Source organism: Sinocyclocheilus grahami, unplaced genomic scaffold (assembly GCF_001515645.1).
Source record: "Sinocyclocheilus grahami isolate Dianchi unplaced genomic scaffold, SAMN03320097.WGS_v1.1 scaffold1087.1, whole genome shotgun sequence".
In the NCBI taxonomy this organism is placed as follows: domain Eukaryota; kingdom Metazoa; phylum Chordata; class Actinopteri; order Cypriniformes; family Cyprinidae; genus Sinocyclocheilus; species Sinocyclocheilus grahami.
Genome location: NW_015506266.1, coordinates 340,934 through 354,324, shown reverse-complemented (window position 1 = coordinate 354,324; position 13,391 = coordinate 340,934). Strand labels below are relative to the sequence as shown.

At 38.4% G+C, this 13,391-nt stretch overlaps 1 protein-coding gene across 1 annotated transcript; it reads left to right on the top strand.

Annotated features, from left to right (window-relative positions):
- The first annotated feature begins 132 nt into the window (after window positions 1-132).
- Window positions 133-12,835, top strand: LOC107566604 (leukotriene B4 receptor 1-like). Its single transcript, XM_016252099.1, has 5 exons — window positions 133-285; window positions 8,063-8,728; window positions 9,952-10,152; window positions 10,224-10,267; window positions 11,548-12,835. Exons 2-5 carry the CDS (start codon window positions 8,069-8,071, stop codon window positions 11,870-11,872), a joined length of 1,230 nt encoding a protein of 409 aa, XP_016107585.1. The 5' UTR covers window positions 133-285; window positions 8,063-8,068; the 3' UTR covers window positions 11,873-12,835.
- Window positions 12,836-13,391: the final 556 nt, after the last annotated feature.

The following is a 13,391-nucleotide window of genomic DNA, read 5'->3' as shown; positions in this document are numbered from 1 at the left end:
AATGAAATAAAAGAGATAAAAGAGAAACTCCACCGCTGAGAGAGAGAGAGAGAGAGAGAGAGAGAGATAGAGAGAGAGAGAGAGAGATACACTGATAACATGCAGAGACATGAGGCTGCACAGAATGTAGAAAGAGCCCCAAGACTATAGAGAGGAAGGACAGACGACTGCAGTGAGAGCACCAGGGAACTGAATTACCTGTGGAGGAACTGAGAAAGAAAGAAAAGAGGACGTCTAAACTTTGCTTTCACTTGTAGCTGTTTCAGCCACTGGAAGTATAAGAAGGTAAGACCCGTTTCCTGCTTTCTGATAATATCTGAGTCTGTTTGAAGATCACTGTTAATTATTATCACTGTGTGATTACAGCCAGAGAGATATAAAGACACACTCATGGATATTAAGAAATTAGGCCAACTAAATAAGCTATATTTTATTCACTGAATATCTATATAGCCTACCGTATCTGTTTTTTTATGTGTACAATACAACGTTTACATTTATGCATTTAGTAGATGCTTTATGCAGATCATTCGAGGTGTACATTTTGCCTGCATGCGTGTTCACAGGGAACCGAAGCTATGAGCATGATGTTGCATGATCTGAGCTGCAATGAATTGTAGTAGTAGTATATGGTTTTTAGCTAAAGTACACATTATTATTTAGTTTTTTTTTTTTTTAAGTGGTGCTCAAGAAATGTTTAAGGTATTATGTATGATATGTTGGCTCACTGTCATCTGGAAAGAAATAAGGAAATAGGATGTCCAAATTTGCCCAACTTTCCAAGCAGCTGTTAAACCTGCTAAATGTGGGGGACCAGCCAGTGACCACTTCTTAAAAATAAAGGCTCTTTATTGGTATTAGTGGTCACATGAAAAACATTTTACACCCATAACACTTTTCCATTGCACACAAGCCTCTTTAAAGTTGAAAAAGGTTATTCAGGTTATTCTTATTATTCATTTTTTAATGTTCTCTCAACTTTGATCCAACAAACGTTAGTTTCAACCTAATCGAAAACACCTGAACAAGCCATTCGAGATCTTCAGGATTACTAGAGAGTTTCAGGCAGGTCTGGTCTCGCTATCAGGAAGCAGGTTTTATGTGGAAAAACTTGTTACAGAAATGCCAACTTCTGTCCCGTTTTCCCATGGAACTGAATGTAAATAAATGACTTGCTGTATATGGTCACAGAATAGTGTTGTAGCAAACGGTGATACAATTTTCAGACTTTTCTCCAACAAAGTTGTTTTGAAATACAAACAACCTAACACTAAAAAAATTAGTTTACATTTTATACAATAATTTATTTGTTAATCACATTTACTTTCTACTTTAACTTTTTAAAGACACAATTTAGACACTTTGTGTGTCACAAATGGCTTTTACACTGAAGTTTTCCCATTTTCTTTATTTGTTGCTATGTTACGTCCCTCCTCGTCTGCTCGGACATTATATTTTAGCATTTTTATTTTTCACATTCTTCACAAGTTTTGAGTAATAATTGGTGATTTAATGTTTTATATCGACTTGACCAAGAGAATCTGCTTTTGACGATGCACTTTTTCTTGTCATTTAATATGCCAAACAAATTATAACCCAAAATTAATTGTGAAAAGTTAATTTTTCTACTTCAAACATTTTTTATAATTCTATAAAAACTTTATATTTATACAAAGAGACTTACAGCTTGTAGTGTTATATCTTGTATGATAATTATTCATCCCTGTATCTCATTTCTGATTTGTTAAACTGACAGCATTATGGCCTCCTGAAATGAGATGATATAAAAAAAAAATGAAAACGTGTCTCCCTCACCCTCATGTTGTTCCAGATTGACTGACTTCCCTCTGAGGAACACAATGGAAATCCATTATCTTGATTCAAACTGTGGTTTCTCACAAAACAAAAGCTGCTTTCGAGTTCCAGAAAAGTCCAAAACTACCATAAACAAGTGGTTTTCAATTCTGGTCAGACAGGCGTAGCTCAATTCATGGAGCTGTCACTTAATTAGCTGAATCTGAAGCAGGCGAGTCAAATAATGAAGACCTGCAGAAGATGCAATGCTGCACGGATCCTCAGAATTAAAAGCCGCTGCCATCATAAAAGTCCAAAAACAGTAGCACATATGAGTTGTGCACTCTATTCTGAGTCTTCTACACTGTAAAAAAAATTCGTAACATTGACGGTAAAAAAACGGCAGCTGTGGTTGCCGGAATTTTACCGTAAAAAATAAGGTAGCAACGTTTTAGGTTTTACGGTTTTAACTTAAATTTACAGTTAAATACCGTAATTTCATTAACTGATATAATGTTAATATACCAACCTATTGAAGTACTGAAATCTGTTTTGTAGCTTTGTAATACACTGATAACCACCAAATGCAGGAGGTGATGAGAAAGTCACATGATGAACCAAAGCCCATCACAAGCAGCTTTTAAATAATAACATATATAGAAGGTGCACACAGTGTTATTCACACAAACACTAAACACCATCACGGTGACACACAGGAAACTGAAATAATGCAATAAACATTCATTTAACAACATTAGGTGTAACACACAACCCTAATATACAAAACTGATAAGAAAAAACTAAGACGAAACATAGTTATTTCAACAAAAAACATCAAATTTTAAATGTAACGCAGGGACTATTCACTTTAAATTATACGGTATTTTTCACTTCCAAAAACGGTATACTACCGTAAAATTAATGTCCAATACATGTAATGTCCAATACAGTTTTTCACCATATATAGTAGGGGAATTTACCATTAAACCATTTAACAGGTTTTTACTGTAGCATTTTTACAATCTTTTACCGTTAAATTCACGGTCACTTTTTACAAGTCATATATTAGTTTTGAGACTGAAGGTGTTGTCTTATTGTATGCTGAATGTCTAGTAGCTGATTATGATGTGTCTGAATATGCAAAAATATGAGATTTGAAGGCCACAGCAACATAAAAAAAGCAACATATGAATAGCTTTCAACTATTCACCTTTAGAAAGTCTTACTGATTTGAGTAACTGATGACAGCTTTTTTCATTTCAGGGTGAACTGTCGCTTTGATGATTGAAATCATTATACTCATATGTATCTGACCACATAAAGAGTCGCAACATTAATGGCTAGACTAGACAGCTCATCAGTGACTGATGATTAAATCCAAGCAGCCATGTGACAAACAGCTAATGTAAAGGTCAGGAGGAAATGAAGTCTGCTTTCACAAGCATCACTTCGAAGACTCATGGCAGAAATACAGCTATCAGCCCATGGTTTTGTGCTCCAGCTTCACGTTTGAAGTGGGTACTGAAGCAGGAATTCAGTGACTGATGGAAAAGCCTGATGTGGTCTGGTGTAGAGATAAACGGTTAGCCTCGTGAATGTCATCTGTCGATAGTTTCGCAACTTTAAACACACCTGAATCTGTTTCTCAGGATCTTTCAAACCTTCTGACCTGCAGACGTCAGTTCAGTTTTGACAAAATAGAAACTTTGAAATAGAGCCCATACGTATCAAATCAAGTCAAATACATGTATATTAATGTTATTTAATGGAAGATTTGAAATGCATATTGGAGAAGCGTCGTGATGTGCTTATTGCACAGGACTGCGTTTCCCAAAAAGCATCCTAAACCTAAATTAATCCTAGCTTCATTTGTGATAATTGTTTTACGATCAACTTAGGCTTACGATGCATTTGGGAAACGCCCAGGTCAGCACATCCCATAACTCCTTTTTATTTCATAACTTTGAGGACTTTACTATTACTAATGATGTTGCGTAAAAAAACAAAGGAAATGTGAAAATATAATTTCTTTATGTTTTTTTAGTTCTTTCTTTCTTATTCCTATAACTCCTTTCTGTGTTATTTCACAACTTTGATGACTGAACTATTACTAATAATGTTATGCAAAAATGAGGAAATATTATATATTTGCATTTCGTAGAAGTTTATTAATTTATAATAATTCATTTTATTATTCTAATATTAATATTGATATAATTATTACTATAATTTGTGTTGAAATAGAATATATCTTGTAATTAAAAGTGCTTAAAATATTATAAAATTTTTATAAGTCATTTTGAGAACTTTATTTTAGTGCATGATTTAATGTTCAGTAAGCCCTCTGAAATTATATCTCATCAAAAATACGCTTGGCCTTTGAACAATTCACAAAAACAATACCAGCCATTAGGAGAAACTATAACACCAACTAAAATCAAATGGATAAAATTGTGTGTTTGAAAGCTAGCTAGTCATTTTTATTGTGTTGCATCCTTGTTAGATGTCGACTGATAACATGCAGGTTTACAAAACCCCTGTCAGCATAAATCCTCACAAATCATTTCCTGTATTGACTTCCTGCAGTGATAAGCATGCAATGCTTTTGGGCAGTAGTGGGTCTTCATACAAACACTGGCAGCCTTCACATATTCATTGTTAATTCTTCAGATTCACTCTGCGTTTTCTAGACTTTCACTTTCCGTGTTCTGCGTCTCTTTTCTTTCCTCTCCCCGAGGGCCTCCAATGGACGCAGTGTTCTGGTCGTCTGTTTTCTTTCACTCGGTTGGTGCCTCTTGAACGGATGATTTGCGGTCATATTGAATTGTGGAGATCTGGCATGAGAAGATAACGATCACGTTACGCAGACTCCTGTAATCACTTGAGCAAACCGTTGTGTTTGTAATGCATCAGGGAGCCTGTCAGCGTCTGCCGTGTGCTAATGCCTTCACTAATGGACAGTAATTGGCTCTGTGGACATGATTTTTCCACTGGCCTTTTTGCCAGCCGCCGCTGAGACGTGCTGAGCCTACGACTCTCTGACCTGTGCTTCTGTCTGAAGACCACAAACGTCATTTACGGTGGCCTCCACCCTCTTTATGAGCATCTAATATCGAAAATAAATCCAAAATGCAAACAAATGTGTTTGCTCTTGATATACATCCACAGATGTTCGGCTGCCATTGTGGTTTATCAATAGCCTATTAAATGTTATATTAGGGCGGGTTATTAGAAGAACCTGGAACAACTTCAGCAACGGATCATATGCAACTTCATATGCAGCAAGAACATGCCATTTATTTTCTCCATAAAGAGTAGATATTTCTAACTTCTGTATAAACCTCTCAAGACAGACCAAACATGAACTCCGAGGTTCTTTGTTGCTGTGCTTCCATTGAACTTCAGATTAATAGTCAAATCAGTCTCATTATACTTTCAAACTACTTTTAAATTTGTGAACCCAGGTAAATAATGAATTCATCTTTTCTGTTTCTTATAGCATTATAGTTTTGTATTGTTTGTAGTGTGATCAGCGTTTGCGTAAGTAGTAGATGTGTTAGGGAAGTAACACGTAACATTTTAATTATATTTTGCTGAAATGAACGAAATGACTCGAAAAAAGATTCGTTCATTTTGCTGAACGAGACTCAAAGGTTCGAGTCGGTAAAATGATCCGAACTTCCCATCACTACTTTAAATTACCACATCAATCCACACCCCATACACCATAATTACAAAGCAAAAACAGAATTGTCACAACTCTGTTAATTTATGAAAATAATAATAAACTGAAATAAGTACATTGCATAAGTATTCAAACTTAATGCGGTACTTAGTTGAAGCACCTTTACAACCCCAAGTCTTTTTAGGTATGATGCAACAAGCTTTGCTCATCATCATTTGGCAATTATCTGCCATTCTTCGCCTCACCTCTTCACCTCTCAAGCTCTGTCAGGTTGGATGGGGGCAGATACAGATTTTCAGGTTTCTCCAGAAATATTTGATTGGGTTCAAGCCCAGTCTCTGGCTGGGCCACTCAAGGACATTCACAGAGTTGTCTATAAGCCGCTCTTGCTGTGTTTAGGGTCATTATCCTGTTGGAAGGTGAACCTTCTGCCCAGTCTGAGGTTCTGAATGCTCTGGACTGGGTTTTCATGAAGCCTATCTCATTATTTTGGTGCATTGATATTTTCTTCTACTCTGACGAGTCCCTCAGTCCCTGCCGCTGAGAAACAGCCCACAGCATGAGGCTGCTACCAGCACACTTTACTTTTGGGATGGTACTCTGCAGGTGATGAGCGGAGCTGGTTTCCTTCAAACATGATGTTTGGAACTGCACCAATCCCGTTTCTCAGAGTCTGAGAGTCCTTTAGGTGCTTTTTTTGCAAATTCCAAGTGTGTTTTCATGTGTCTTCACTGAGGAGAAGATTGAGTCTGGCCACACCGCCATAAAGCCCAGATCGGTGGAGTGTTGCAGTGATGTTTGTCCTTCTGTAGGTTTCTCATATCTCCACATATGACCATGGAGCTCAACTAGAGTGACCTTCAGCTTCTTGGTCACCAGTCTAACTAAAGCTCTTCTCCATCAGTCGTTCAGTTTGGACAGGAGGCCAACTCTAGGAAGAGTCCTGGGCTGCGTTTCCCAAAAGCATTGCAAGCCTAAGTTGATTGTAGCGCCATTGGTTTCAATGGGTCTACGATGTACTTTTGGGAAACGCTGCCCATGTTGTTTCAAACTTCTTTCATTAAGGGTAACGGAGACTATGTGCTTCTGTGCACCTTCAGTGAAGCAGAATTTTCTCTGAACTCTTCCCCAGATGTGTGGCTTGAGGCAATCCTGTTTCTGAGCTGTACAGGCAGTTTTTTGCTCTGATATGTATTTTCAGCTGTTAGACCTTTTCTTAAGATAAGTGTACCTTTCCAAATCATACCTATTCAGGTTAAATCCGCTCAAGTGTAGTAACATCTACAAGCATTATGAATGCTCCTGAGCTAAATTTCAAGTGTCCCAGAAAAGGAATACTTATGCAATGGAATAATTTCAGTTTTTTATTTCTAATAAATTTGCAAAGTTGCTACAAACCTGTTTTGTGCTTTGTCATTATGGTATATGGAGTGTAGATTGATGTGTAAAAAAGGTAATTTCAAGCAGTTTAACATAAGGCTGCAACACAACAAATCGTGAAAAAGGGGTATGAATACTTCCGCAAAGCACTGTATATATATGAATATATAATTTTTTTTAAATTTATTTATGTCATGCACTTTAAGTACAATTCTTTCCTGTTCATATTTTGTTTTGGTTCAAATCAAAGATCAAACTTTGTAGTTTTGCAATTAATCTCATCCAATTTGATCCCTGTGGACGAACTGAATGGAAAAATACTTTTGGATCCAGTACTGCTGAAAATGGTATTGCTTTTCTCTGCATTTATCTACTGACTTATAAAACCGATGCCATTATCAAATTAAACAAGTTCATTGGAAAATATCAGTTGATCAGTAAAATGATGCTCTGTCAAATCACTGTGTAATGAGGAAAAATAACTCTATGTACTATTGAAGTGTATTCCAGTAACTTCTTATTGGATGTATATCAACAGAATTAACTGGAAACAAAAAATTATACACAATCAAAAAAATATAAAATTTACATTTGGTCGGTCAATGCAGGGAATTATGTCACCTTCATTAAACTGTATTTTTGGAGCTTCAGTTATACACTTTTAACATTGCATATGCACAGTTAATAAGTCCATATCTATAATATGACACATATTTAGTCTCGTGTATTATATTTCAGTACTACTTTTATTCAGCAAGGACACATTCAATTGATCAGAAGTGAGAGCAAAGACATTTATGTTACAGTAGAATTCTATTTCAAATTAATGTTGTTCTTTTGAACTTTCTATTTATAAAAGAATCCTCAAAAAAAAAGGTTCATCGTGGCTTTAATAGAAATAATAGAAATTAATTTGTACTTGTGTTTTTGTGTTTCTGTGAGTGTTTCTGAATGTTCAGGTTTGATCACAGGAATAAATTACATTTTATACTATATTTACATCGAAAACCATTAGTAAAAAAAAAAAAAAACGGCTTTGGTGAGCAGAAGAGACTTCTTTCAAAAACATAAAAAGATCATAATTATTCCAAACTTTGACCAGTAATGTAGTGTAATGCTGATGCCACAACCATATGCAAGCAGTGTTTAAAGCAAGCTAGACAGTCACTGCAACTGACAAAACATTCTCTTTTTTACCCTTAGATTGCCATGATGGCCTTGAACCACAATGCGCTCCTGTCCTCCTCTTCTGTCCTACAAGTCACTCCGTCCTCCAGCCCATTTGTCCTTCCCGGTCCGACGCTGAACATGTCATCGCGGGATCCTTCCAACTTCTCTGGCACGGCTAGTGGTAGCGAGACGATCTTGAGCAACAGTAGCGGAGCGGTCGCTGGCGCAGCGATCCTCGGCCTCGTGTTCCTCCTCGGCGTCCCTGGGAACGTCTTCATCGTCTGGAGCATCTTGGCCCGAGCGCGGCATCGCTCCATCACCACCCTCCTGATCCTGAACCTCGCCTTCGCCGACGGCTTCCTCATGTTGCTGACACCTTTCTTCATGGTTTATTTGTTTCAGCGCAGTTGGATCTTCGGCCTGGTGCTGTGCAAAGTCCTGTTCTACCTCTGCTGCGCCAACATGTACGCTTCCATATTTCTGATCATGCTGATGAGTCTCCACAGGCTGGTGGCGATAGTGTGGCCGAAGCGTGTCGGCGCGCTGACGGACCGCAGGACGCTCACGCAGGTGCTGGCAGGACTCTGGGTGCTCGCTTTGGCACTCTCTGTGCCTGTTTTGGTTTTCAGGACCACCAAAGAGGTCAGCAGAGAGCCTCAGAGTCTCGTGTGTGACTGCCATCACCCACAACCACAATATGTGAGTCAATTCTACATTATTATTTCAGATCAAAACTTATTACATGCACATCAAAGAAAAATAAAGCACAATGAATTGAATGAAGCTCTTCATGAGACTGAAAACTACACACATAATGCACAAACCCTCAGGCCATCCTAGATGTAGATGAGTTTTGTTTCTTCAATTCCTGGAGAAATGTATAATTCCATAATTTGCTTCAATGGATTCCAAACAGCTGATAAAAACATCATAATAATCCACAAGTAATCCACACCACTCCTGTCCATAATCTATAATAACGCTTCCTCCAGTGAAAAAGAGCATCCTCTGTTGTCCTCTCACATCAAAATGGTTGTTTAGAACTGTTTTGGCTTGTAAACATTGCTTGATCTTTGCATATGTCTCTCCTGATTCAGATGAGATTACTTTTTTACTGCATGAAGTAGTATTATGGATTTGTATTTTAGTCAAAGCTATTTTGAAGTAAAAAACAATAAAACATTTGTAATAATAGTTGCAACCTGATATTGCAGTGAGTTGGGATTTGATTTGCATAACATGCATAACAGTTTGAATCTGCTGGTGTAACCTAGGAGTTAATTAAGCCTCAAGCAACATTTACTCATTGTAAGTATCTGTCAGTCCTTGTAGCAGCATCTTTGGCTGCTTCTGTTCTGGGAATGTTTTATCAGGTTTGTACATCTAGACTGTAAAGTTTGGAAGTGCGTTGGTTCAGGAATGTGTGCTATCAGGGTGGCGTGTCCATCAAAACACAGGGGATCCAGTACTCAATCCATGATCTTTATTCATCAACAGAGACATAGGAACCAAACAATAGTTGTACGGTTTCTATAAACAAGAGACAAAGAACAAATCTTAAATATAATTAGCAACATAGGAATTCAAACAATAAGTTACAAATCACTAAACAGTTTAACAAACTCAACCATTTCCTTTACATTACATTACATTATAATGCATTAGCATTGTTTTTTCTCCAATGTCAGTTTGAACCTTCCTGTCTGTAAAGAGCTTATCCATATCATGACATTGTCACGCTGCATGAGGTTCCTGCCACAAATATTGTTTTGTGCCCAAAACATTTGGCAGAGAATTAAATTTTTCTTGTTTGTGATGTGTCCAAAAGCCTTCTGGCAGACATATTTACTATAACAAGATCAAGAACAAAATATCTATATATATCTGTTTGTAAATTTCATGACAGTGTTGTTCATCTGCAGGAGGTGATGCAGTATGGTATGGAAACATTACTGGGCTTCTTGTTGCCATACGGCGTGATCATAGGCAGTTACGTGTGCATCCTGCGCAGAATCCGCAAGACGCGCTTTCACAGACGCATCCGCAGCGAGAAACTCATCCTGGTGATCATCATCACCTTCGGACTGTTCTGGCTACCGTACCACATCATAAACATGGTGCAGGTGTGTGTCTGTCCATCAAACACTCCATTTCTCAAATGTGAAAACAACCTAACCGTGTTTTCCTCCCACAGGTGGCTGCTGCTTTACATCCAGAAGATTCTCCCGCAAAAGAAATGTGAGCAACTTCAAACACTCACACCAGGACCTCAGCAACTCTAAAAGGAAGACCAACCTATGCTTCTCATGCCAGAGTGCAACATCTTTTAAACATATTTAAAATGTTGTAAATTGTGCTCGTTTCCCTTACCTTATTGCATGAAGTGCAATTAACTTTAAAGGGGTCATATGAAGTTGCTAAAAATAACAATCTTTTGTGTATTTGGTGTAATGCAATGTGTTTACGTGGTTTAAGGTTCAAAAACACATTATTTTCCACATACTGTACATTACTGTTTCTCCTCTCAGCCCCACCTTTCTGAAACACGTCGACTTTAAAAAAAGGTCATCGTTCTGAAAAGCGCGGTGTGCTCTGATTGGCTAGCTATCCATTGCGTTGTGATTGGCCGAAGACCTCAAGCGTGTGATGGAAATGTTACGCCCCTTATCATAGGTGGAATATCAGCTTCTATGGCTGCGGCAGCAACAATACTAAGGCCCCGATCAGACCGAATGCATTTTTTAGGTCGGAAAATGCGAGGCGCACCGCACTTCCTTTTTTTTTGGTGACTTTTAAAAAAAGAGCAGTGCACTGCATTTTTTTTTTGCTAGGCAACCACCAAATCAGCTGTCCTGTCAGTGTAATCAAAGGATTAAAGCGCGAGCGCTCTAAAATCTTTGGTTTTTGCTGTAAAGTAAACTGTCATATTAGCAAAAACCTTAAAAAATACAGCTCTGGGTAACCCGCGACAAACACCAAAGTTACAAAGTTTCTCCTCCATCATTGCAGTCTCCGGACTTTCTGAGCAACAGTAAACTTTCGTCACCACAACGGAAGGCCCGCCTCTCCATTCATTTGATTGGACAATGGAAATGGATGAGGGCGTGTTTGAATTAGGCGTTTTGGGTAGGCGTGGATGAGTCTTAACTTTTAGAAAGAATATCTCTTTAGGTTTGAGACTTTAATCTTTGCTACTTTATGGATCTTATAAGTGCACAAACAGCTTGTAACACTCTGAAGACAAAGGAAAACATGAAATTGCATCATATGACCCTTTTAAGTAGCTAATGTTTGAGTAAAATTAACTCCTCTCATTTACTAACTTTGACAAGGAAAGCTATGCTTAAAAATGGTAAACAAATTCTGCTGTAAATGACCTCTAACAAGACAATATTGTCATTAGGCTATACAGTCCAGAAACCCAAAGCAAACTTATAGGTTTTTAAATTGCTTTTATAACGTCTCAGATTTTTATAGTCAAATAAGCGTCAAAACACCTTCCTGTCTTCCTTCGACAGCCTAAAAAAGATCAGGACGAAGCTGCGAGCACTCACCTCTACTGTGGCCTTCGTCAGCAGCTGCATAAACCCCGTGCTTTACACATTCGCCGGGAAGTCGTTCATCCGGCGGGAGGGTCTGGCCTTCATGGCGCGGCTGTTTGAGGGAACGGCGCTGGAAACGTCGCGGAGGATCCGGCGCAGCAACCAGAACAGCCGCGACCGAGAGAAGGAGACCGATGAAGGAGAAAGTCTCAAAGACAAAGACTCAGATTCCACCACCACCACCACCACCGCTAATGCAAACTCGGTTATTAAAGTTGTGCCGCCGAAAAACGGTAAGTGAGCGTCTGGCTGCGGCTCATTATGGGGAACTCAATCTACGGTGAGAGAGCGCTGGACTGTGCGTTGTTCCGGTGTTGCACGGTGTGGTAAAGGTGTGCTTTTCTAACAGATGGAGGTCAATCCAAGTTTATATTTTAAAATAAAAACTGTTTACCAATGGTGTACCCAAAAACAAAAGAGAACAAGAGGCTCATTGTCAAACCATCACCAGACCGAGAACTGAGACGGCCACACGGGTTTTATACATTGACTAATGGGCTAAACAAGGAACAGGTTCTAACTGTTAAAAACATGACAAAGAAAGTTCACAAATCCGACCTGGAATACTCTGCATTTCAGCGCTTTCAAAGAACTGCTTCATGTGTTTGTCCAGTAGAGGGTGTCACGCAGGGCTGTCCTTAGCTGACGTGGGCCCGGTGTGAGGAAGGGAACCCCCCTCGGTCCATTCGCGATCGAGTTCCGGGGTGGGGGGGTCCCCCTTGGTCCGTTCGCCACGGGGCCCCGGTGCGACCGCACTAGTTACACCCCCCTAAGGACGGCCCTGGTGCCACGCAACTGAGAGACAGATGAACCATTCAGGTCATGTCAGAATAAGACCACTTGCATGGATGGGTTCAAAGATTCAAGACTGAAAGGGAAAACGTTGGGTTGACACTGAAAATTAAGAGAGAACCCAGTATCCAAGTCCTGTTTTCTTTCAAAAGAATTTCAATGACTTTTCCATAACATTTCCAGTAGCTCATGATTAATGTTTAAGGATTTTGTTTTGTTTAAAGATTTGTCACATTGCACTCAAATACATATTTACATCTGCATTATTAAAAAAATACATAGAAATTTCCATGACATTTACAGTGAACACGTATGACAGTAAAGGAGGGTGAACCAGGGTATGAGACTTTTTTTGGGCAATGCAACAATGAATGAGGTAAATTAAAGTTTAAGGATTTTTTTGTTTACTTATGTCTGAACCAATGAACAATTGTTGTTATTTACATTTTTTTGTACTACATAATCAGTCATATTAAATGTAATGATTTTGTATTAAAGGTATAGTTCACACAAAAATGAAAATTACCCCATGATTTACTCACTGCAAGGTGTGTATGATTTTCTTCTTTCGAATGCCATCAGAGTTATATTAAAAATGTCATGGCTCTTCAAGCTTTATAATAGCAGTGAATAGTGGTCAACATATTTAAGCAAAATAAATCCATTCATCCATGCATCCATTCATCATAAAATACGCCTATATCATCCGCTGGAATGCCACACTGTCCTGAACGCGCGTACTATAGATTAGAGATTAATCTCATACTAGAGATTATGATTTGTATAGTTTTAAATATGGATATTATTGTTACACAAACATGTCGATCCCACTCTTTAGGCCTTTATTAGGCCTTTATTAACCCCCGGAGCTGTGTGGAGTACTTTTTCTGATGGATGGAAGCACTTTATTTTGCTTCAAAATCTTGACCACAATTCACTGCCTTAATAAAGCTTGGAAGAGCCAGGAC